Source organism: Falco peregrinus, chromosome 5 (assembly GCF_023634155.1).
Source record: "Falco peregrinus isolate bFalPer1 chromosome 5, bFalPer1.pri, whole genome shotgun sequence".
Lineage (NCBI taxonomy): Eukaryota > Metazoa > Chordata > Aves > Falconiformes > Falconidae > Falco > Falco peregrinus.
Genome location: NC_073725.1, coordinates 22,242,651 through 22,266,347, shown reverse-complemented (window position 1 = coordinate 22,266,347; position 23,697 = coordinate 22,242,651). Strand labels below are relative to the sequence as shown.

General features: G+C 42.3%; 1 protein-coding gene across 3 annotated transcripts in view; it reads right to left on the bottom strand.

The window, feature by feature from the left end:
* Window positions 1-23,697, bottom strand: part of LOC101920115 (dual specificity calcium/calmodulin-dependent 3',5'-cyclic nucleotide phosphodiesterase 1C) — a 372,306-nt gene that overhangs the window by 293,523 nt on the left and 55,086 nt on the right. Inside the window, exon 1 of one of the 3 annotated variants that reach the window (XM_055805455.1) lies at window positions 19,528-19,841. The exons of 1 other annotated variant lie outside the window; for it this stretch is intronic. In XM_055805455.1, coding sequence (XP_055661430.1) covers window positions 19,528-19,612 — 85 coding nt within the window. In that variant the 5' untranslated portion in view covers window positions 19,613-19,841. Of the gene's footprint in view, window positions 1-19,527; window positions 19,842-23,697 lie in introns of those variants that run through there. One more of the 3 variants, XM_055805462.1, reaches the window with a different exon arrangement.

The following is a 23,697-nucleotide window of genomic DNA, read 5'->3' as shown; positions in this document are numbered from 1 at the left end:
CAATGTCTAATCTGCTGGAAAAAAAGTTCTTCTTGGAAATGTTTTAAAGTAGGCTCATTAGAGAGTTACCATGGAAACTTTTTCCCCCCTCTCCATTGGTAAACCACAGTTTGACAATTAGTTCTTGTGGGTGTGACCCTCTTGAATTTTTTAATACTAGTAAATGAGGCCTCCTGCAAATTTATCACAGGCACCTTTACTCCCCTGCTGAACACCAAAAAAAAGAGGAAAGAACGTAAGCTGCTGTTCCACAAAGATTAGAGAAATCTTAGAAGATATATATAAAAATAAATAAAAACACAAAAACATTGAGCTGTGCACAGCTAAAGGAATGCCAGACCTGAAATCCAGCCTCTGGTACAGGTCAGGTTTGTGTTTTCCTATTCGCCAGAAGAACTGGCTTTAACTGAGTCCACAACCATCACAGAGCACCAAACCCTCTCAGCCACATGTACTTGCCAGCCCTGATACGACAGCTCGGTCATAAAATGGTGTGATGCAGCAAATCAAACCACCCTCTAGCACGGGGGAAATGCACAGAGCACTTCATCAACAGGTACTTAGATAGTGATACAATGGCATCTTCGCTCAGCTGAACAGGCATTTCTGTTACCTGGAAATAAAAGATTGATGCAGCCATTGCTCTGCATCAGTACTGAGATACAAAAGCAGGTAGTGCTTTGGGAACACAAGTCCTACTTTTAAAGATCACCGAGACCTAAGTCCTGAAGTGGTGCTTGTGTCACACCTAAAAGCAGAGCCTCAGCTCCCACATCATTAGGAGCTTTCGCAAATGTCATCCGTTATAAAGACAGAGAGGAACTTTTCTCACAGCCATCAACAAGAGCACCCTTTTATGATCTTGGCACAGTCAGACTGTAAACAAGTTGTTTCTGAAGAACTAAGAGAGCTAGAGCCTTTGTATCCATAGCAAAGGTATCTTAGGCTACTGCGGTAGTGAAACATTCAAAGGGGAAAAAAACCAAAACATAAAACCAACAAACCACTGTACTTTGCATTTGCCTTTTACTCCTCATCGCCCTGGATTGTTTTCAACTGTCCTGTAATAAACCCCTGTAATGATAACTGCCCGATGTGTGCCACGAGACACAACACGAGAGCTCACACGGTATTGGATTGATTTCCTCAACAGCAGTTACAGCCCAGATGTGTACACCTCCTGCCCAGCAGCCCTGCCTCCAGTGCATTGCCCAATGCCATGGTAGGTTTCGTGGCTGGAGAGGGTGTAAAGAGGATGGAGCCAGGCTCTTTTCAGTCGTGCCCAGTGACAGGGCCAGAGGTAATGTGCACACACTGACACACAGAAGACTCCCTCTGAACATCAGGAAACACTTTTTTACTGCAAGGGTGACCAAGCACTGGCACAGGTTGCCCAGGGAGGTAGTGGAGCCTCCATCCTTGGAGATGCTCAAAAGCCATCTGCACATGGTCCTTGGCAATCCTGGGTCTAGGTGGCCCTGCTTGAGCAGGGGGATTGGAGAGGATGACGGGGTAGGATGACCTCCAGAGGTCCCTTCCAACCTTAACCACTCTGGTTTTGTGTGCTTTCACCTTTCGACATATCTGCAAGCTACACTGAGCATACAGGCTTCCCTGGGAGCTCAGAGCATAGAAGTGTTTTGTGATCTTCCTCTACATTGTTTCTTCTAGATATATTAGGTGGTTAGGACTTAATTTTGGGACATATCCTTTCATCCTCACCTCATGCAAAGATTGCAGTACTCCACAGACTGGACTGCTTTCTGTGGCAGTCCATAAAGCCAAACATTTCAGCTAGTCTGTTTACTAACAAAGATGCTATGCAATAAGGAAAATGGCTGACATAGCTGATTATATCTGGCTAAAGGAATAAGAAATTATTAAAGTCACTAAAATCATTCTGTGCTACAATGAGCACAGTGGATAAATGCTGAGCTACTATTGCTATTAGTGCTATTTTTCCTGCCTAAAAAAAGTGTTGATCATTAGCTAGGACCACATATAAGTGACTTTTGGGTACTGGGAGGTATGGCTGACATGGTTAACTGCAGAACAAACCAGCATTTCCAGTAGTAGGCTCTATCCACGTTTTCTCTCACTGGGTCTATTCCAAAAGGCAAATAGAAAAGAGGACCCATTCCCTCTGACACCAGTTGAGTTTGTATCAGAAAGAGCCAGAGACTACAGAGAAGAAACAGGCATTTCTGATTTTTCTCTCTCCTCAAGAGATTAACTCACTATTTCCTGTGTTTTGCATCTTTTCCTTTCCAGTGTCCCATCTTAATTTTTAAGCTGTATGCACCCCTGGGATCATCACTCTGTCCACTCAGGTTTCCATCAGGTATCTTCCCATGCATGGACAGGTCATACACAGCAGAGAATAGAAACATGCTGTGGGCTCCGGCTTGATTACCAGCTCCTAGGAGAGCTCACTTTAAAGGAACTCCAAAACATGCAGTCCCTGGAAGCTTCATTCACAAAATATTTGATTTTACAAGGCAACAATCTCATTGTTTTCAAAAGGGACCAATTATGCACCATTTCCTTTGCCCTTCTATTTCAGGCTACAATCCCAGAGGGATCCAGGTTTAGCCCTCTGGCTGTGAGCGGGACTCCTGAGGAAGTTCCTCTGGCGCCTGCTCTCCCTCCCTCCCCTGCCAGGCAGGGACTTCAGGCATCATCCAAGCCCAGAGGTGACCTGGAACACACCTAGACAGCACTTGAGGAAGCGTATGCTAGGAAGCCCACGCCTTGTTCCGCCTTTCCCTTGGAGGACACTTACATCTACTTACTAATATGGAATTTTACCCATTCCTCTTTCCCTACATGTCACTTCTAACACTTCTCCATGAAATACAAAAAGTCAAGGAGCCAACGGGGTGTAGCAAGGAAGGCAAGCAAGTGTAAACGGTGCCTTTTCAAGGAACCCTCTCTTGTATTTGGAGTTTCCTCAAATAACAGTTCCTTGCTGCCCTCCTTATACCTCTGCTAAATCTGTGTATAATTGCTGCATAGTTCCTTTACCTCCCCCCTGCTTCCATAAATTCATACAAAACGAGGCCTTAGAAATTCCTTTCTTTCTCCAAAACATCATCACTTCAGCTGCATGCTGACAGAAAGACAAGCAGAGGCAGACAGACCCACTAGCTCTTTTCATCACAGGAATCCTGGACAGATGACCATGCCATGTGCCACACAGCAGAGCAGATTCACAGCTCAAGTACATCAGTGGTTGTTCTGATTGGAAATGCCCTGCACTTCACTGCTTTTGCATCTACCAGCACTGGCAGGTTTGCACAGACAGCAGGCCACAAAAGACTCATCCTTGGTGGCTCAACCTGCATGTGAGAGAAGGAGCATTACAACCTCTTTTTTTGAAAGGCTTCACCATAAATGCCTCCCCTTAACTGTTCAGCAACTCAGTTTTAATCATCAGAGAAGCCTCCCTTTCTCCCTCTTCTGTGCACTGCCGCAGGAACAGGAGGTTGAATGTGAACAGCACGCTGCTCGTGCTGCTCTGGGTGCCATACAGCTACTGTCACTTGTCCTTTGTCACAGCCCTCCTCCCACTTGTAGGGAAGAGAGACACACTGCACAAACTTTGTCCATTACCCATGATACTTTCAAAAGACTGTCATAGACCCTTCAAACTAGAGAAGGTGATGCCTTGCTTTTCCCTCTAAATGCAATGCCAATGCATTTCTGTGCAAATCCAAGCCTCAACCCAACTGAAAACAGCAGAACTTTTTGCTGTTCTTTTCAATGAAAGAATAAAATCCTTTCCCATATGTACACTTTGGCACCAGTGCATGCACCCTAATTTCACAAGCAGCATGGGATCAGATATAAAGGACTTTTAGACCTATTTCAGGACTCCATTCTGAGTGGCTGCAGTAACAGAGCACCCTGCCCTGCATAACCTTAAGCCCAGGATACGAAAAGATGCTGTGCTTATGTGCTTGTGCTTCAGAGAGCAGGCCAGGATTTGCAATCAAGCCTGATCTTTAATTAGCAAAACCTAAGCTCTGGTCTACCTGCCAGGTGGCACAGACAGGAAGGGTTTCTCACAGATAGAGAACAGCATGTGCAAAAAGCCAAGAAAGATAATCCTGGTAAATAAACTTCTCATTAATAGGTGACACAGCAAGTCAACCGTACAGTAACGCTACACCACTTCATAAGCCACCGGTGCAGATGTTAGGAGCACCATCATGTGAGTCTTTCCTTTTCAGCTTGTCTGCCTTCTACCAGCCTGCAGCAAAGGCGGACTGGTGGCATGATCCCATCCGATATAATTGTTTCAAGCAATTGAAATTCAGGTCGATAACTAAAGCTTCTGGTGCATCTAGAAGCCAAGTGCTGCTCCCCAGTTCTCTGCTATTAGCAATCTGCTGGTAGCTCTGAGAAGAGTCACCTTTGCAGCAACTGGTTTCTGGTCATGATGCAAAAGGATTTACTCACACAAAGTTGCTGTGTGTTTTACAATAAAAAGTTCTTTTTTAACTCCTTGTTTTAAATCTCCACTTTGAAGCAAGTACAGCCAAACCATTAAGCACTTCTGACATGAAAAACACAACTGGGAATATTTGCCAGCATTATCCTTATTACTTCACATAAACTACCAATACCCATAAAAGTAGTGACCATTCTAACGGGTACTCTTCCCCCAAAGCTGTCTTCCCGCTTTAAAGAGGGGCGCTTTATCTTAATACTGCATAACTTTAAAATTAATATCTTGAGTAGATTCACCAAGTTTCACATCCAGTTGCTGTCAACCTGTGATAAGAGGATGAAAGGTCCAAAGCTTGGATCAGAGCATTTATCACACAGTGCTTGTTGCAGCACAAACAAACTATTAGGCTGCAACAAGGCTTTTACCATAGGTCAGATTCCACATGTCCATGCGTGCTGTTTCTCCTTCCTCCAGAGATCAGACCACACTGCTCCTCCTCCATCAACCAACTCTCCCACAATCCTTAGGGCTATTTAACCACTTAGTGGGAACGAGCTACAGCTGCACATCATCCACGTCAATCAACGCACTGCCTTCAAGGCAAGGCCACAGCTGCATATTATCAATGTTAATCAACCCACTGCCTTCATTCCTCTAAAATTCCCACCTTTTGTTTTTAACCAAAAAGGCTGTGTCTATCATCTGTTGTAGGGCCCTCAGCAGGATGTGTGGAAAGGCTGCTCAGGTTGAGTTAAGAAGGCACAAAGCTACATCTGATTCAGGCTCCACATCAGGGTCACCCAGATGTTCTGACTCCCCTCTTGAGGCAGTCTCAAAAAGTAGTTTTCCAGCGTTTTGCCATATCTGAATGCTGAAGACATATTTTGGCATTACTAGCATATCATTTACTTTGCACCATCCTAGCAACATTTTTATTGCCTTCTTGTTATACTTTATGCTTCTTTTTTCAAATATATCTATAAGCATTGTTAATGTAGAATTTTCTTCTTCTGCACCCATATCAATTACCCCCCATCTCCACTGGGCACCAAAAGTTGCAATTTGAGTTAAGAACAACAACAAATATTGCAATACACCCATATCAATTAGTTGTCAACAGCTTACCTCTCACAGTGTCTGTCATGGGTTGGAGGTTCTCCTGCTTGTCTCGGCTACATTGGGCAGCAGTTATTGTAGTCAGAGTCCACCTCAATCAGCCTCACACAGGGCACCAGTTGTTGCAGCACAAACAAAGCAGTAGGCTGCAACAAGGCTTTACCATAGCTCAGATCCTACCATCTGTGCTGTTTCTCCTTCCTCCAGAGGTCAGACCACACTGCTCCTCCTCCATCAAACCCTCATCTCCCATAATCCTTAGGGCTATTTAACTACTTAGCAGGACGAGCTACAGCTGCACAGCATCCATGTCAATCAACACACTGCCTTCAAGGCAAGGCCACAGCTGCATATTATCAATACTAATCAACACACTGCCTTCATTCCTCTGCAGGTGCTTGAATATATACCTTTGGTGAAGTCCCTGGGCAAGTACTGTAAGTGACTCCATTGCAGGTACTGTGCAGACTAAACCAAACAGCAATAGATGCTCCATCTCCCGACAGACACCTTGTTTTTTTAAAGCACATCCCTGATTCTGTACAGGGAAAAAAAATATCTGTTAGCTCTTTCTAGAGCCAGCACCATTTCAGCAGCTCCAAGGGCAGCAGGACACGGTGAACACTGAGTCTGAGCAACACAACACTCAGTTTTCTGGTTGAAAATGGGATATAATTTAGGGCTTTGTGCTCAGAAGTCAGGAGGTGGCCATCTGCTCATCTGGGCAAACCAGCTGTGGTCTCTCTGTGCAGCAGGAGCTATCTGCTGGCCCTACAAGTGCACAGCAGAAGGTATAAGTACCTTTGAGGAGCTATACAACAACGGTATAAGACCTTCTGCCTCAATACATGTGATGGTGTGGATCCAATGCAGAGCAGGTTAAACTCATGCTCCTTTAAAAGGTCTTACAGCAGTAGCTCTCTGCAAAGGAAAGAGTCTGACTATGTTTTACGGAGTAGTTCTGAGATGACCACTCTCTTATTTTCTCACATGTAGCCCAGGAAGAGGCGGGAGGCATGACAAGCATGTGGATACCTCAATGGAAGCATCTGCCCATGTCACTGAAAGGTACTGGCAACAAAGTGCTCTCAAAATCCATGAAAACACTACTTCATGAACACATTAGGCATAGCAAGGAGCTGCATGACTGAGCTCCTGAAGGAAAATACGTTCTATATTTTAAAAGTTACCATTACAAACAAGTGCAATTTGGCAGCTCTTGAAGTAGTAAGTACTCTCATTTATTGTAATGGGACTAATCACATAGAAATACATGACTGAGCTCAAAACACTTTCTCATTTAGTTCCCGCTTTCACTGATTTTCTTTAGTTCTGCCGTACTTCACAGCATCTTCTCACGTGCTGTGTTTTTTAAAATATTTAACACTATCATCTTTAACTTTTCCCTTCAGTTTGTTTGGTTTGTTTTTTTGTTGGTTTTGTTTTTTAAAACAGTGTTTCACTGGGGAAGTCCAACTGCATGTTTTGTAACCTAGCTGGCACAAAGTCCATGCTTCATCCTGACCATTTTATCCTTAACACTTCTGTGAATATCTGCCATCTTCTCCAACTATGTCTGATTTATTTTCCACTTATTGCTTTGTTCATCTGTGTCCCAAAATGTCTGTCATCAAAGAATGCCTTACGACGGCATGAATTACATTGGCAAAGGATTGGAGAAAAAGCGAATAATACCAACAACTGTCGGCGGCTTTAGGTCACTGATTCCAAGGGCAAGCAAAATCACCAGATTAGATACCTCACCTGTAAGCATTGTGGCACACAGCCCTCCAGTCACAATGGACTGGAGCAAGTGCTCCTTTCATTTAAAAAGCGTTATTGTTATGCAAAATAACAGCCTCATTTCCAAACATTAAATAATGGGCATGATTTTGAATTCCTTTCTCTTATCACCAATATTATTAAGGATTTGGACTGCACAAGAAATATAGGCTAAATCCTTAATCCTATCTTCTTTAACTACTCTTGCTCCTCACTGCTATTTTTTTTAACAAGTTTTGGAACTGCTGCTGCTTTGTTCTTCAGCAGCCATACTAAGAGATGGCTTCACCTTCCAGTGCTAATCACTCCTACAGTTTATAGCAGTTTAACAAATAAGAAATTATGTATACAAGTACCGATCTTATAGAGACTCAAAGGTGATGCGAGATAAAAGAAAATTCAAAATATTACAAAAACTATTTCTTTTTAGCTATCAGATACGATCTGATAGTAACAGCACACAATTTCAAAAGCTTTTGTTCTTTGTTCCTTTTTGAGTGCCCAAAGGTACCAAATATGACTTCATATAACAGTCACAAACGTCTCAGCCATTCGAATGCTGTTCAGTGACTTCAACAATCAGCTTATTGCAGACAAGAACAAATAAATATTTTGTAGCTATGATGACAGACACAGCACGTGCCATCTGCATAGGCAGATTACTGGATATGATAAATCCACTAATTACATCAAAATATCTTAAAATTGAAAAGGAATATTTTGAGTGAAATTAAAAATAATTTTGTAGCATAAGATTAATTTTTGTGTGTCCAAAGTTTTTGCTGTGCTTCATTCTGGAGCAGTAAGCTTGACTAGAGGCCTATTTCACAATTACAAAAGCATTCAGGTATTTGCTCCCTTCTTTTCACAAATTCCCAATGCATTTTCCAACTTGCGTCATTTGGATTTAGGAGTTCTAGGTCTATAAAGTAGTATCATTTCTTTAGAAACACGAATCAGTCTTAGCAAAGCTATCAAGAGACATTTTGCCACCCAAAGCATGTCCTGTCTTCCCTTCTTTCATCCTCCAGGCTCCTTTGAAAGACTCTCAATACCAAAAAACTCCATCCCCTCCTCTTGGTTAGCAGCAGTGCCAGCAAGTGGCAGGGCTTGGGCATCATACTGCTAAAGGGTTTAGAAGACCACAGAGGCTGGGGAAAGATGTGCAATTCCCAGTCTAAAATCTTCGCCCCTCTCCTTCAAGTGTAACGCTCCTTTCACCAACATGGAAACACGCTCTTCTTCCTAATTCAAACAGATGTTTCTAACAGCGTCTATGCAGTTACAGGCAAAATTCCCCAAAGTGCTCCAAGGCCAAATCCTTTGCATCTTGGCTTAGGGACCTAAAGATACAGGCGTTCTCTGGGAAGGCTTATCCAAAGCATCTGAACAGATTAGTGCTTAATAAACACTGAAATAATCAAAGCTAAAAGCTTCCCAAAAGGACACAAAACTTGCTTGCCACAAACAACATGAGAGAGATCAAATGCAAGTGACTGAATACATCACATAAACACACAACCAGCTGGGAACACATCCCAGAGGTTTCATTTAAGTATCAGTGCCGAGCTAGAGAAAAATAATTATGCACGTAAATTGTTACTGTAAATGACAGCTAATAAAACAGAAGGCTCAAATTATCATTGCTGCTTCAGAGGGCAAGTAGGCAAACACAATCAGAGAGTAAATGACAAGTTGTCATGCAGAATTTCACTTCAAAAATGCCACTTCACTTAAATGGCACAATCAATTCTAATTAACAGGAAGCATTAGACTGGAACATAAGGCAGCAAACATCAGTAAAGAATAAACATATTCTGCCAGGAAGGAAAATTTACTCTGATCATGTTGTCAAGCTGACAGAAGTACCTTCCAGGAACAAGTGGATCCAAATTATCAGCAGTGCTGTAATTGCCATTCTCAGTACTCACACTTCCCTTGACTCAAGAACAATGAAGCCTTAAGCATTAGCCATGGAGACAGGAATAATATCATGAAGCCCCCTAACAATTGTAATAACAACCTGTTGACACTTTGGGAATGGAGGAATGCTGAGGAGCATTAGCAGACTGGGTTGATAGTTGAGGCATTTGCTTAGTGACAGAATCTTAACACCAGCTGACGTGGATCCACATTCAAGACACAGCTTCTGCCTGTCCAAGTGAAACTCTTGTGCAACACTTAGCAACAGCCAGGATCCCCTGATTACCCCAGGCTGCTCTGATGACTCCCAGGTGGCATTTTAAACAGCAGTCGTTGTCAGGGTTCCTCCACCTGTTTGTCCTGTGTCTCTCCCTGAGGTTGTTCCTGCAGCAGGGCCAGCCAAGAGGAAAGGACTCAACTTTACAGCCAGATGAATTAAAGTTAATGGCAATCGGCATCTGCTCTCTGCAGCAAAGTGAGCTACAAACTGTGGTCACGGAGGAGCGGTTACACCTCCTGTTCAACCAGGTTCTAGGATAATCATCATTCCAATATGCCAGTCACCACCACTGCATGCTCTGGCTCTGCGCTGTGAGGCAGGAGGTTTCCATGTAATAGTTTCTATCTGTATTTAATAGGGAGAAGAGGTAAAACAACTGCCTTAATATCCACCTCTGTCACAACCAAAAAGTCACAGCGTGGAAAAATCAATCATTTTTGCAGAAGAAACATGTACCCAAATGTCATTAAACACTTTCAGTTCAAATCTACCTTGAATTATGCTTGTGAAAACTCAGAATTCATTCCATTCAAGTGAAGCAAGATGCTCATTATCAGTTGATCTATATATGCTGCATAATTTATGAAAAACAGACAACTAAAAGCTAAGGTTAGCAGCCGTCATAGGTCTTAGGTATTTCCTGCTGGAATTCTATTTAAGTGTGGAGGTTGCCAGAAAGAAATTAACTCTTCACCTGCAAAGGAACTTTCAAAACTAGCACAGTGACCTGCTCTGGACTTTCTAAAGATACCCACTGATTTTTGTAACAGCAGAGTTAGCCAACAGCTGAGGTTCTGCAAAATTCCACTGCCTTTGTTATTTGAGGCATTGTGAAATGAGATTCCGTAAATTAATGCTGGAAAATTATTTACATTCCTAGGAGCAGCAATAGAATCTACTACAGTCTCTTGTGCTCCATAACAGTTAAATACACATTCAATACTTTTTTTTTTTTACTATACACCATATACACAGTACATGAAGTATATAGATCACCCTCCCTAGGACTCAGATTGAAATCGGCTTTGATTATCAAGTTCTATATTAATATTCCAGGTTTTAGCAAGGAAAAAACCCACACCTTTGCCAGAGATTTCTTAGATTTGCACATATGGCAGTTTTAAGAAAAATAATACACACTGCAGGTCAAATTATGTTTTGAATTACCAGGGTGGCACAAGAGTCAGAACATAATTTGGCCTGCAAGATCCATAATTCTCAATTATGATAATGTCCTAGGCAGAAAGAACATAGAGTGTCTTTAAATCAAGGGCCAGCAGCTGGGAGAAAAGACTGTATCCCTCCTGCAGGCTAATAAAATATGGTACAGTGCCACCAAATAAGGGCGAATAAAGAAGTCTGAACATCCTAAAGTTCCCATTTACCGAGTAGATTTCAAGGGAAATATTAATTAACAGTATACATGTCTGGTAATAATCACAGCTTGGGGAGGGGTGGGGAGCAGAAATCAGTATAAACCAAATGGTCTCAGTATTCTGCTATTCACTTCACGCACAGAAGCATATAAAACATCCAATCCTGCAAAATGCCATTTTTAATGGGAGAAAAAAACAACAGTCTGCATTGGGAGCATAGCTGACAGTAGCAGCTATAAATTTAAGAGTCCTTTTTCTCCATGCATTTTCCTTCTTTGCTCACTTCCTAGTGTTACAATCACAACTGTAGCCATTTGGTATTTGATAAAAACACCAATCTCTGTCATTTAATCATGGAGTGCACTTTTATCACTATGCAACAGAGCTCCTCAGCCTGCAACTAACTGAGGACCACTTGTTTGAAAAATCCCAAGACTTTGGTGAGGTTTCATGTGCATATCCAATAGCAGAATCATGGCCTGAATGAAAATCTCCTTAGGTTTTCTTAAGGGTATCTACTCGGTATGTGTAAATCTTTCATCTTTATCTATAGGGATCACAAAAAACCCAAAACTCAGGCTCAGTATTCCAAGCAGAGGAATATTTTGCTCTAAGTAGTTTCAGAGAAAGTTAACGTATTTATAACTTTTACTTTAAGTCTATTTTACTTTAAGGCTATTTCCAAAGTGGTTTAATAACTTGCTCTACTTGAACTAGCAATAAAAAAAACCCTGGAAATTTTCTGGATGTACTTAGCTGTGTGGTGGGACTAGACAAGCAAGCTTAGTTTTTAGTTGAGATGATTTCAAACTAAATCACACTGGCATTCATGAAGCACAAAATAAAAGAAGGAAAAGCATAAGGCATAAGAAGGAAACCACTGGTGCAACTTTTGGGGATTAGATTAATTAATGGAATTCAAGAGTACAAGCTACAGAAATGGAAAGAAAAAAAAAAACAACAACAAAACAAAACATGAAAAATTCTGTCCCTAAAACGCTATCGGCATGCCACATGGGGGAACCACAAGGACTTCAGCTACCCAGGTACACAGGAAAGAAATTAATAAAATCTGATTTTGGAAAGCTATCACTCCTAATAAGTATTTATTGTCAATACTACGAGAGAAAGGACACATGACCTGAATCCAAACAGTGATCCTAATCCTCACCTCTGATGAGTATAAACTGGCTGTAAATCTACTGACTGTAGAAGAGGCACTTTGAGTTGAAACTGAATTAAGTGGTACTGGCTGAGCAAGTCATCTGCCCTCTCCCCTTTCCTAATAAATTTGACAAGTCTTCTCACTCCGCATCACTGTGAGAAGGGTGGGGGTGGCGGGGGTAGTTAGAAAGGGCACTAGATCACTAAATCAACAGAAATAAGACACAGCGTCGCGCAGCAGCAAGAGACTAAACACCATGCACTGTCATTTATTTATTGGTGGGAGGTGACGTCTGCAACCTTCCTGAGGGAAATTGTCAGGGGGCTGATTGCAGCTGCTATGACAACAAGGGGGAGGATGTGATGTCACACAACAAGCCGGGCAACTGCTGTCACATTGTCCCAGCACACGGCTCAGCTCGCCAGCTGGGAAGCCAGTAGAGACCTCATTAAGTGCATCTGTTCAGTAATTGCTACACCTTTCCCCACACCATGCTTCCAACTTTGCACACAGCTGTAGCGCGAGGCTAGTGATGTAGCCATGAGGGTTAAGTTCCCAGGCCTGAAAATTTCAAGCTCTAGCTAAAAGAAATCTAGGATCGAGCTTCAGCAGGATTGTTAGATACAAGCTGCCACCAAGCAGGGAGAAGTGGGGAGCAAAACCATATCAGCATAATCTCAATGAAGTCTTGGAAGCGAGCTGTGGAAAAGCTGCATGACTTGCCTGCCTTGTATGTAGGGCAGCTTCTTCTCTATACTACGGCAGTGTTGACTTTAACTGGAAAAGTCTGCCCAGGACAGATATCCCTTGCTCATTTAAGTCACTGCAGTTCTCCCAGCTGCAATGACTTAAATGAGCAAGGGATACGTGTTCTCCCAGCTGCAGTGGAGCAATGCAAATTTACCGCTGGCCAGAAGCCTGCCCCTTCACCTGATTTACACTAGTACACAAATAAGTGCGGGATACATCCAGGAGCCTTTTGCTTTCTTTCTCATGCAGAGCTACAGAACTCAGAAGAATGAGCTTGCATTTACACTACATCAGGAAAATAGATTAACTAGTACAGCACAAAGGTTTAAAATAGAAGATCGGCAGCAGAAATCCAAATCCCCAAAGGCAATTAGGTATGGAAGCTCCTAGACTCTGGTCCTCACAGCAACAGTACGAGAAGGAGGATGCAGACCTTGGGCTTTCAACACAGGAGAGGGAGCTGGCTGGGGCTGTGAGTGAGGGAAGGCTGCTCCCACTCAGAGCCTGCCTGCTCAGGAACAGGCCTGGCTGTCTGCCTAAAACACAGCTCAAAAGGCACAGAAGAGTTCATGCCTGTTTATTTCTTTTTAGCCTTGGGAGGTTAGAAATTCTGAAATTTGTAATTAGTCTTGCTGCATCAATTCAGAAGGCACTGGGAGCAAGAGCAGTTGGCCAAAGACCAGACAGAAAACATAAGCAGGGGCAACACTCCTCACCATGGTAAGATGGGGACCATTGTGGAAGGCAGCAACAATTATTTGTTGTCTCTAGAAGAGAACTGACTGTGCTCCCTTCCCTCGCAGAAGATGAACAGGGGGACAAACAGCACGGTGGGTCTGGGATCTGGCACAAAGGGAACATAAGTCCCCGTCTCCAGCCAGGCGTCTCCACCTTCCACCCTATTTGCACCTTGTGAAGAGGGCTCTGTTGCCCTACAAGCCCGGCTTTCATAGTTACTTCCCATTAGTGAATCTTCTTCCCAACACATTGAAGGGTTTAGGCCATTTGGTGACATTAGTCCTAAAGCTACATTCAGAGGTGACCGAGCACCAAGACCTGGACATATGTAATTTGCCAACCTTAAAAAAATGAAAATAAACAAACAAATAAAACGCCATGTGAATTAAAGGTGCACTTCCCAACAATGATGACAACGAGTTTATCCATTAACATGTCCCCTCACCCAGGGCTCTGGAGGTTATTTTCCCATGTACTCAGCTTCAGAGAACAGGGATGCCAGTTCACTCACATCAAAACATGCTGCAAAGGTTTTACTGTTCACAGCTTCCCTGAGAAATAAAGCCAAGAAGAGGAAGAAAAAATAGCACTTTTGATGTGACCCTGCCACAGGGACCTGCAATGTGAATCTGATCCTTTTGAGCTGCTGATGTACCTGGCTGGTGTGCAACCCTGCGTGGTAACCTCTCACTCAGAACAACTCTGACAGAGAAGGGGACAGCCCCAGACACTCGCTGTGTTTCTGGATGCCAAGATAACAGGCAGCAGAGCACGGCTGTGAGCAGCAGGTAGCAGTGATAAGGTAGAACATCCAGAGGCAAATGGGCAAAGCTCCATGAAAAACTGCTAGGCATTTTGCCACGCAAGAACTGTAACTGCAGTCTTTTTAAAGATCATTTAATTAGCTTACAGCGGTCCACTCCTGCAACATCAAAGATGTCAGTGCAATATTGAGACCCTGTGGGTGCCACAGAAATTGCCACCTCCACCCCTTACAGGAGCAGCTACAGGTTCGGTACCAACAGCAGGCATTACTGGTGCCCATCACTGGCAGAGACTGTGCACCCCACACAGAGGCATCTGCGTCTCTCACCCATATGCATCCCAACTACGCAGACTCCTTTCAGGTATATTTTCAGGAAGAGCAGACAGAGACCAGACTGGTTTGAAGCTTAAAACACAGCTTTGCAATGGAGGGAGCAGAAAACCTCTCATAACTTTAGAGCTTTATTTCTAAATAAATAACACATCTATTTGCTGACAGCTTTCTTTAGGTGAAATTGTTGGGGGTAGGCCTAAGTTAGAAGAGATTTTAAGTCTTTGTAGTCTATTATAACTACATCAGACTTCCTTAAATTACATTTAAAATCTCATGTCCTATTGCAAGCTTAGTATTTGTATTATATTAATAAACTGAGATTTCCCAGTTCCTAGATTTCAAACAACAGCGTTCCACTGTTTACACAGAAATCATCAGTGCCTTCTATCAGCTCTTATTGAGAAAATATCTTCTCAGTAAGGTCTGTCAGGGGAGGGAAGGGAGGGGGGAAGCAAAGTTTTGGGGTTTCATTGTTTTTTAAGTCTTTTATATTATGTCATAACAAAGAAAATTATAGAGTTCAGGCACAGAGACAAGGAGAGGCTGTAGCCCACAGCAGGAGTGGTGGCTGTGCATTCCCCTTGAATCTTTTTGCCAGGGACACTGTTTGTGTGCAGGCAGAGATGCCTCCTCAAAAGCGGACTGACCCGACGGACAGACATTTCTCCCAGACCTCTTTAGAAGGAAGGCTATGAGTGACGCATGTGCAGAATTAGCGAGAGATTTGTCAGCACCTTGTAATTACAGTGTGCTTTCAGTCAGAACGACATTTTTTGTTATTGGCAACTAAAGGCAGAATTAAAAGTAAATCTCCGTGAACATGGACTGCATGTGGGCCTACAGGTGTCTTCTGCTGAAAAATGCCTCTTGTGTGTGTTTGCAAAGGTGCCATTTCCCTCAGGTGAATGACAAACTCCAATAAGGCTGAAAATCAATACACAAGAACAAAACAGTTAATTTACATTATAGCAATGTACACAGTTCTCTGGTCAAAATGCAGTACAAAAATGAAAATGTTGATATGTCTCCGGTTTCTTTCTAGAATAACTTAAAACCCCCATTCCTGTCTGTTCTGCTCCTAATGGACAACCTTTCAAGAAAGAATGACAGGAAATCTGCAGCAGCATTTTCTTTAGAAGTTAAGCACATGAAAGAGCTGAAGGTATTCTTCCTCATCCTGATAAAGCTGAGTTCAGTATTTAGCTAGATTCCAACCTTCCCCACCCCAACTCAGACCAACACAGTGCACACGCCACCTTTTCTTTGACTAAAACAAAGAAGGGATTTCTGAAGTGATCTGTCAGAGGGACCAGCAGCAAGAACTCCTTTGGCTGTTCCACCTGTAATATTGAAAGAGATGTTGCAATGGGTTTCAAAATAGTGAACTGCAAGATGAGAAACTCCAGCAGCATTAAAGAATTGTTAAAGCATTATTTTAAAAGAATTATTTCAAAATAAGGCCCAGCAGCACCACCAAGCAAAACTTGGATCTTCCGTCATAACTGCTGGGAGAGCTTTTGCATGCAAAATGGAGACAGTGTCCTCCTAAAGAAACCTTCCAGCAAGATTTAGAAACAACTACTGTGAGTTCGACTAAGTGTTTCAGTGCCACGTCTCTCCTCCCCAGTAACACCTGAGTTACAGCAGAACTCCGCAGCACTTCGTTTCATTCTAATCTATAAAAATAAATTTGTAAGATACGTTGGACGGGACAAAACAGTGTTGCCAGGTGCTTCTAGATATGAAAAGCAGAGAGTGGGAGCTTTAATTAAGTTAGGTCTTAGTCATAGGAAGGTGATAAATGCAGAAAGAAACTATTTTCTTCTTAATGTTTGTGTTTACCATTTTCCCAGCTTTAAAGACAGTGGATGCTTCTCTGTCTTGCACCTTTAGTCAATTACAGCAGCAAAGTCAGTAAATAACACACTGGCGTTCTGATTCAATAGCTTTTCATTTGCACAGGAGCAATGAGACAAGGTGCAGAACAAAAAAAGAAAAAGAAAAATAGGCCTTAACTCTTTACTTACTTTCCTTTAAACTTGGGTGCCTGCCGTTCTGTTATGTTTTACTTTTAGTGGAGGAAAATTCAACCAACGTTAAACGACAGCTCAAATACAGTAACTTGTGTATACATAACTTCATGGACTCTGAAATTTGCTGACATAGACCATGGCAAATAAAGATCTTGAAGTCTTTACCTGAGACGCATCGAACTTTCTAGAGCAAACTAAATTGCATGATTCCTGTGTTGAATGGTCCCACTAAATGGCTCACACTGTGGCTCCGCTATAGTCCCTTTACATCACACTGCCAGTGCAAAAAGTCTGTAAAAGCAGAATATCTAAACCCGCACAGAAATCCTCAGTGGGCAGAGAGCAGCACAACTCAGCCTTCCTCAGGGTCTCTGGCAAAAGGTTGGTATATGGAGGAAAGGGATTTGCAACTGCCTTGTTTCCTCGCACAGAAAAAAGCTATTGAATATTGGCATATATTTGCCTTCCTGTTACGGCACATGCCTTTCTTCCACAGGGATCTGTGAAGTCCTTGGGAAGCACAGTTTCCACAGCTCTCCTTCCCACCACCAGCGCCGTAAGTAACCAAGGTGAAAATTAAAGGAGGTGAGAAGGTGCTTTAGGTTGCATTGCTGTGTGAACGGCTGTTGACCGTCTCCAGAGACACGAGGCTGTCTAACACTGCAAGCCATCAGCAAGCAGCTCTTCCTGCACCAGCCTTCTTCCATGCCCACATCCTCCCATGTCTGATGTTAGACCCCAGTCTTTTCATTAAAATTTTCATTAAGTCTCATTGCAAGTGATCATTTTTCAAAACACTGTGAAGATCACCCTTTCTTAGCAGTTAGTATAAGGGTAAATCACTGCAAAATATTCTCTTTTGCACCCAAAGGGAAACTCCTATGTCGCAACCTGGTGCTACTCTGTTCTTCAAGGGTATCACCCTTCTCTCCCAGCTGACACTTCAGCAGCAGATGCAGTAGCTCAGCATTTCCCAAGAACTTCTAGATATCCCAGACTAGATACCTACACAGAAGTCTCATCTGATGGAATAAAGAAGTTGAAGCCCATCCCTGACACATTAATGTTGCTGTGGAATCTTTTGGGCACATTCATTTTCTTCAGTATAAAGATTAACAAGTACATCAATCATGCAGATCTGTCTACCACACAGTGCTGGTAATACCAGGTAGCACGTTTACAGAGTTTTCATGGTTATGTGAGTCAATCCAATGCACACTCGCCCAGACATAAAAATAAGTGTTATATAATGCACAGATCACAGAATCAATACTGGTTGTGTGCACCAAATAGAAGAAAATAGCACAGGAACTCCTATGCAACAACTGTCCTAGGAAGCAGAAAAAGCTGCAATCCTAAACCTGAGTCATTTGAACTAAAATTTGGCCTAGTTGTTTTGTGAACATGAATAGCAATAAAGACAGCAGAGCAACAAAAACAGCAATCCTGTTGGTTTGTTCACAAACAGAAAAAAATAATTAGGCACAGTTATAAATGTTCAGCATCTTCAGATAATGTGCCTAGGCTCAAAAGGGAAATGTTTGTCCTCCAGACTGACACAAACTGATGAAATATCAGGACTAGTAACAATGCTGAGAGGGGGAGAGATTAAGAAAGGGAGTTCAAAAGTGAGCATGTGGCAACTTAATCTGTGGAGGGGCTACCCCCTTGCCTTTAGAGAAAAAAAAAATTGAAGATACTTTAATGAAACTTACATTTTCATCTCCAATTTTTCTTCAGCAAGTTTTGTGTTTCATGATGTTAATGTTTGCAAAACAAGTTTTCCATAAAGCAGAGGAATAAACAGGTAACTCCTCCCACACCAATAAAAATCTTGTTTATTATTAGATAAAACTGTGACCCAATTACACTAGTACAGCTCAGGAAAAACTTTCCTGATTTCACAGCTGCAAGGAAGTAACATCTCTGTCATCTTAAAGGTATTTAAGGGGAATTTGTATCGACTGATAATTACAAGTATGTTCTCCATAAATTTTAACTTAAATTTCATCTAACCGTTACAATGAGATGTAAGCTTGCTTTGTTTCTAAGACCTACAGGGATTTATATAATGCAGCTTAGGGAGATACACAGTTATAGCAGACTGGTCTGCTCAGCTTTTAACTTTTTGCACAGCAGGTCTCTTGGAAAAACACGTATACACCTGTCGCTTTAAGAAGCCCTACTTTTCCCTAAACAGTGAACACAAACAATAAACTGCACTCTTCAAACAGCTACACCAACCAGTCCTAAAATTCCTAATCTCTCCTTGCATCTTTCCCTGCCCCAGCAATTTTGCTTTTTGTGTTTGAGAGGCAACAAGAACAGTTACATACGTCTTTACACAAACTGAGAAATGGCAAAAGGTTACAGAATTTGGAAACACTGGCTAAGTAAACAAAGAAATATTGGAAATAACCCTTGGGAGCCTTGGCTTCATGTTCTGGGCTCATCGTAAGGAAATACAGCTAGCAAGTCGGCAACCTGCAATCCTGAAGCCCAAGCTTTCCTGAGATAAGGTTCAAAAACAAAAGTTCTGTAAAAAGTCTCAGTGAGCTCATGCCAAAAGTCAGCAAAAGGATTTAGAGCAGCTGTGTATCAAGGCAAGTTTCTTGGGCAGAAGAAAATACAGACAGCAGAATGGAAAACCAACCCAGACAAAAGATGCAGGGTATCTATACATTTTAAAGGTATATATTGGCAAAAGGCAGTTGTCAAAAGCAGTCTCTTACCTGCACTTACTGCTGCTGCAAAGCCAGAGAGGAAAGAAGAGAGACAATGAAGGAAATAAGAGAGATTAAATCAGGCTCACCAATTGTAAAGCTATAGCCATCGATGCTGAAAGTAGCACTCCGGCATTTTTTAAATCCTTCCTTTCTGCTGCTTGGTTCTGTCATGATCCTGCCAGCTTGTACTTTCAGCAGCAGCCTCGCTCTCCTGCCGTGGAAGCAGAGTGCTCGAGCTCTCTCTTAGCTGCCCCCGAATATCTGCCTGTGACAGCACGCACATCCAACCTCACACATCTCCCGGCGCGGGGAGTCAAACCGAGGAGGCATGCACCCAGCAGCTTTCTCCTCCCCCAAACACTCTCGCTGGCATGTTTGCAACGTGCCTACTCAGAGTTTAACAACTGGTTAGAGGCTCCAGTATCTAAACCAGCAGTCAATTAGTGCAAGACTACCGAGGCAATAAGCCAGCTGTATCTGTCAGATCTCTGTGTAGGAGTCAGCACACAATTGAAAAAAAAAGACGAAGGGTTAGATTTTGCTGTATCTACCCACTGACGCTCCTTATATTCCCTACTATGCTGCAGCCCCTGCTTCTGTAGCTCCCCTTGCTCATGGGGATTTCTGACTTGCAGCAAATTGTGCTCGGCTTTAAGCCCTTCAAATACAAGCAGCATGCTTTTATCATTCAAGATATAATGAATCAACCCAAGATTACAGTACGCCATCAATCACCTCCTCCTTATACTAACGGCAAGTCCCTGGAAACACAACCGGCAGCAGAACGCAGGAGATTATCAGTGAGTAAGAATGTAAGTGACTGTGGGAAAACAACAAAAGTAATTTCACAGTAATGATGATAAACTGAGCAAAATGTACATGCACACACACACAAAACAGTCTCCTGAGCTCCTCCTCCTCCTCCTGGCAGTTCATCAGATGGTTTGTAAACTCCTTTCTGCAGTTTTTACCCAATGATGTTTAAAAATGTGATTCAGAGTGCTCACAGCAATATGCTGGAAAAGGCAGGCAAATCACCCCTATCCTATGAACGGACAAAATTTGGAGTCAAGGCTGGCAAAGTTTGCAAAGAAGAGTAGCAGCAAGCCAAAGTTTTATAGATGGGTATCCAAGAAAACACGTCAATGTCTTATTGATCCCAGTTCACATAAATCTGTGCAATCCTTTTCTTTTTGCTGTAATGTGTGTTAATATAGAAACACGCTACTGAAGTGCTCCAGTTTCTCTGGTACCCAAGCATAAAAGTAAATTCCAGGTAAATTCATCAGGTTTTGCATTGTTCTGGGTAGAAACCACATGGAAACACTGAGTTTCAGGAAAACTGCCATCAAAATAACAGCTGAGACAGTTTGCTGAAAGCTTGCCCGATGCACACCAAAAAGTTTACAAAATATCAGCAAACCTGGTCTGTGTTTGAGGTATAAACCTCAACCCTACCTTGGTTTCTCAACAAAAGCTTACATCAGACAGAGGTGCTGCACTTTTTAAATCCTCTTTCTTCAAAGGACGGTAGAGAGTCAGTACTGAACCCCTGTAGTCAATTTAAATTCCACTTAATTCTAGCTCAGTGAAGAGCCTCAGCCAAACAGAGCTTTTTTGTTAACAACTTTAAAAAATCATTTGGATGCTCAATAATACAAGGCAAGTTCATTAAGAAAATGCTGTTAGCAGAGAGGGGGTTTGCTGTGTTTTTTGTTTTTTGTTTTATTCTTTACAGGACAGAGGACCTGGTCTTCCTGGTTTCTTGGCCTTTCAAGACTGAAACATGAAATAATAGTAACTACTTAGCTGTAACGTTCCCATTACTTGCACCCACAATTATTTTTTACCTCAGAAAGGTAAGCACAGCTCAGGAATTTAGATGAGTTGCTGCTATAAGGGCAGCCACTGCAATGAAGAATTCTCAAGCAGTTTACTAGACTCCACGTAGCTGCCTCTCCTAAACAGTATAGAAAAGCAGCCTGAGTATAAAGTGTTTCTAAGGAATCATTTTCTCTGTCACTGGTTATATAGGTCACATAAGCACAATGCTCTTCCTGAGAAAGCAAAAGCATAGAGAATTAACTCGCACTGTCTAGAAAGCACAAAGTTAAACGTTATCTAAAGGAAAGGTAAATACTGGAACTGTCAGGGTTTGGGTTGTTTTTGTTAAATTTATTTGAGGACACCATTTTTTTCCTTAAGCCACATAGCATTGGTTCATGAAGAATAATTGTGGTAAGATACCAGTGACAATCATGACGTTCCAGAAGAAACTTTCTTCCAAAAAAAGACAGGCAGACGCAGTCTCAGTTGCTCCCTGGCTTGGACAATGTACCCATGCAGGAAGCAGGAGAATTGTGTTAGCATTTCTCTTCTCAGGAGAATATCCAGATCACCAGGCTCGTTTCTGATCTCCTTCACTCAGGCTTCAGCCACTTTGTACAGATGGCCAGAGAGAAAATGCCTGGGCTGTTCAGCAGCTGTGCAAACCTGAGTTACCTCACAATGATACCTTGTTCAAGCCCCAACTACTACTAATTCAAATAACTGCAATAACTTCATAACCTTACTGAGGTCAAAGGGAATGATTCTCCCAGGAAGAGTAAAGACAGTCACTCAGCAGGGCAAAGTGATCAAAGAAGGCTAGAAGCTGGATCTCCTGCATCCCTGGAGAGGGCCTTAAACTGGCTGTTTGCAGGGGATGCTCTCCCCCTCAAAACTGCAAAGGTACTGCCCCAGGGTGAAAAGGGAAAAGTTTTGACTTGCTAGTTTTCCAGGAAGGAAGCAATTTCTTCCCAGGTCTAGTAAAAATTTAATCCAGCTGCTCAAAGAATTACTAAATCCTATCAGTAACTTGATACCTGATCCTATCTGATTCTTTGCATTTTCCTGTTCAGCTCTTGGCTAGATTTCAGATCTGCCATTTACATTCTGCTTTCTCAAACAATCCCAACAGATTCACTCCGGGTACAGTACATTTTCTACCTTCCACTGCCAGGCAGTACCAATATAGATTGTTATGCCGTTCTTGTGGCTGCAGTTCAGTGCCGTGTAGAGCAATCCATGTATGTCATTTGTAAACCACCTGGGGATCCTTCGAGGTGAAGAGCACAGTGTGAATTGAAAATATTTATTATTATCGCTGTAAACAGACTAGGGTATCCATGGGAACATTTAATTTGTCAACACATAAACCAGCAGCTACTTTAATATTTTCCCTTTACTTCTCAATGTGTAGGAGAATTTGTGTGTTTTCAGGAAGTCTGTTTTAACCAAAGACATATCAAATTAAACCAAATATCCATCCAATCTGCCATCCTCCAAAATACATACTAGAGAAAGTTGGGAAAAACCAGCCACCTATAACGAATAGATATGCAACACTATCCCTGGGAAGTCTGTTTCTGCCTTGCACTATAAGAAGGCATATTATTTAAGTAAATTTGTCTCAACAAGACTGAAAGATTTTTAACTGCAGTTAACAGCCAAATGCTTTCCCAAGCATAAACTTTGAAAAATCAATTGCACGGAGAAATACTACTGGGTCAGCTCAAAGGCATGACTTGTTATTTCAGTCCTATATCCTCTGGCTCTTGTAGTGTGAGAAAGGGAAAAGAAAAGCGTTCAGTAAAATCCTAGCCTGCTGGAAGTCAAGGACAAAACTACCACTCACTTCAGCAGGGCTGGAGCTCTATCCTCCTGGTTTTCCATGCTTGTACTCCTGTTGACTCAGTGTCTAACAGAATCAAGTTTCACAGGAGCAGTGATGAATTTAGACCTCGGGCATCCATATGCTTTTGTAGTACCTCTCACTGAAGTTAGCAGAATTAGGATCTCTGACTTTTTATCTTTTCAGAAATGTCTCAGGTATCCTAAATCAACTGACAACTTGACTTTGAATATTAAGAGAAAAACCATGCAGCCCTACCAGGTCAGAGCAAAGGTCCATTGAACCCAATGTCCCATATCCAGCGCTGTATCATACCCGCATCATTGCCCAAAAGTAGATGCTAAAAAAATTATAAAGATGATAAAAATGATCAAGAACAAGGCAGACTGGGTTGATACTAGACATCCAACCACCAGAAGCTCAAGTTCCTCCTGAGCCAGCTGTATGCTCATAAACAGCCAAAATGTTTCCGTTCGGTCAGCTTAAACCTTCAGCACCCTCAGCACCTTTGGCAGGGAGGTCCACAGCTTAACCAAACATTGCATGAACACTTCTTGCTTTTGTTCAGTTTGAACCTTTCTCC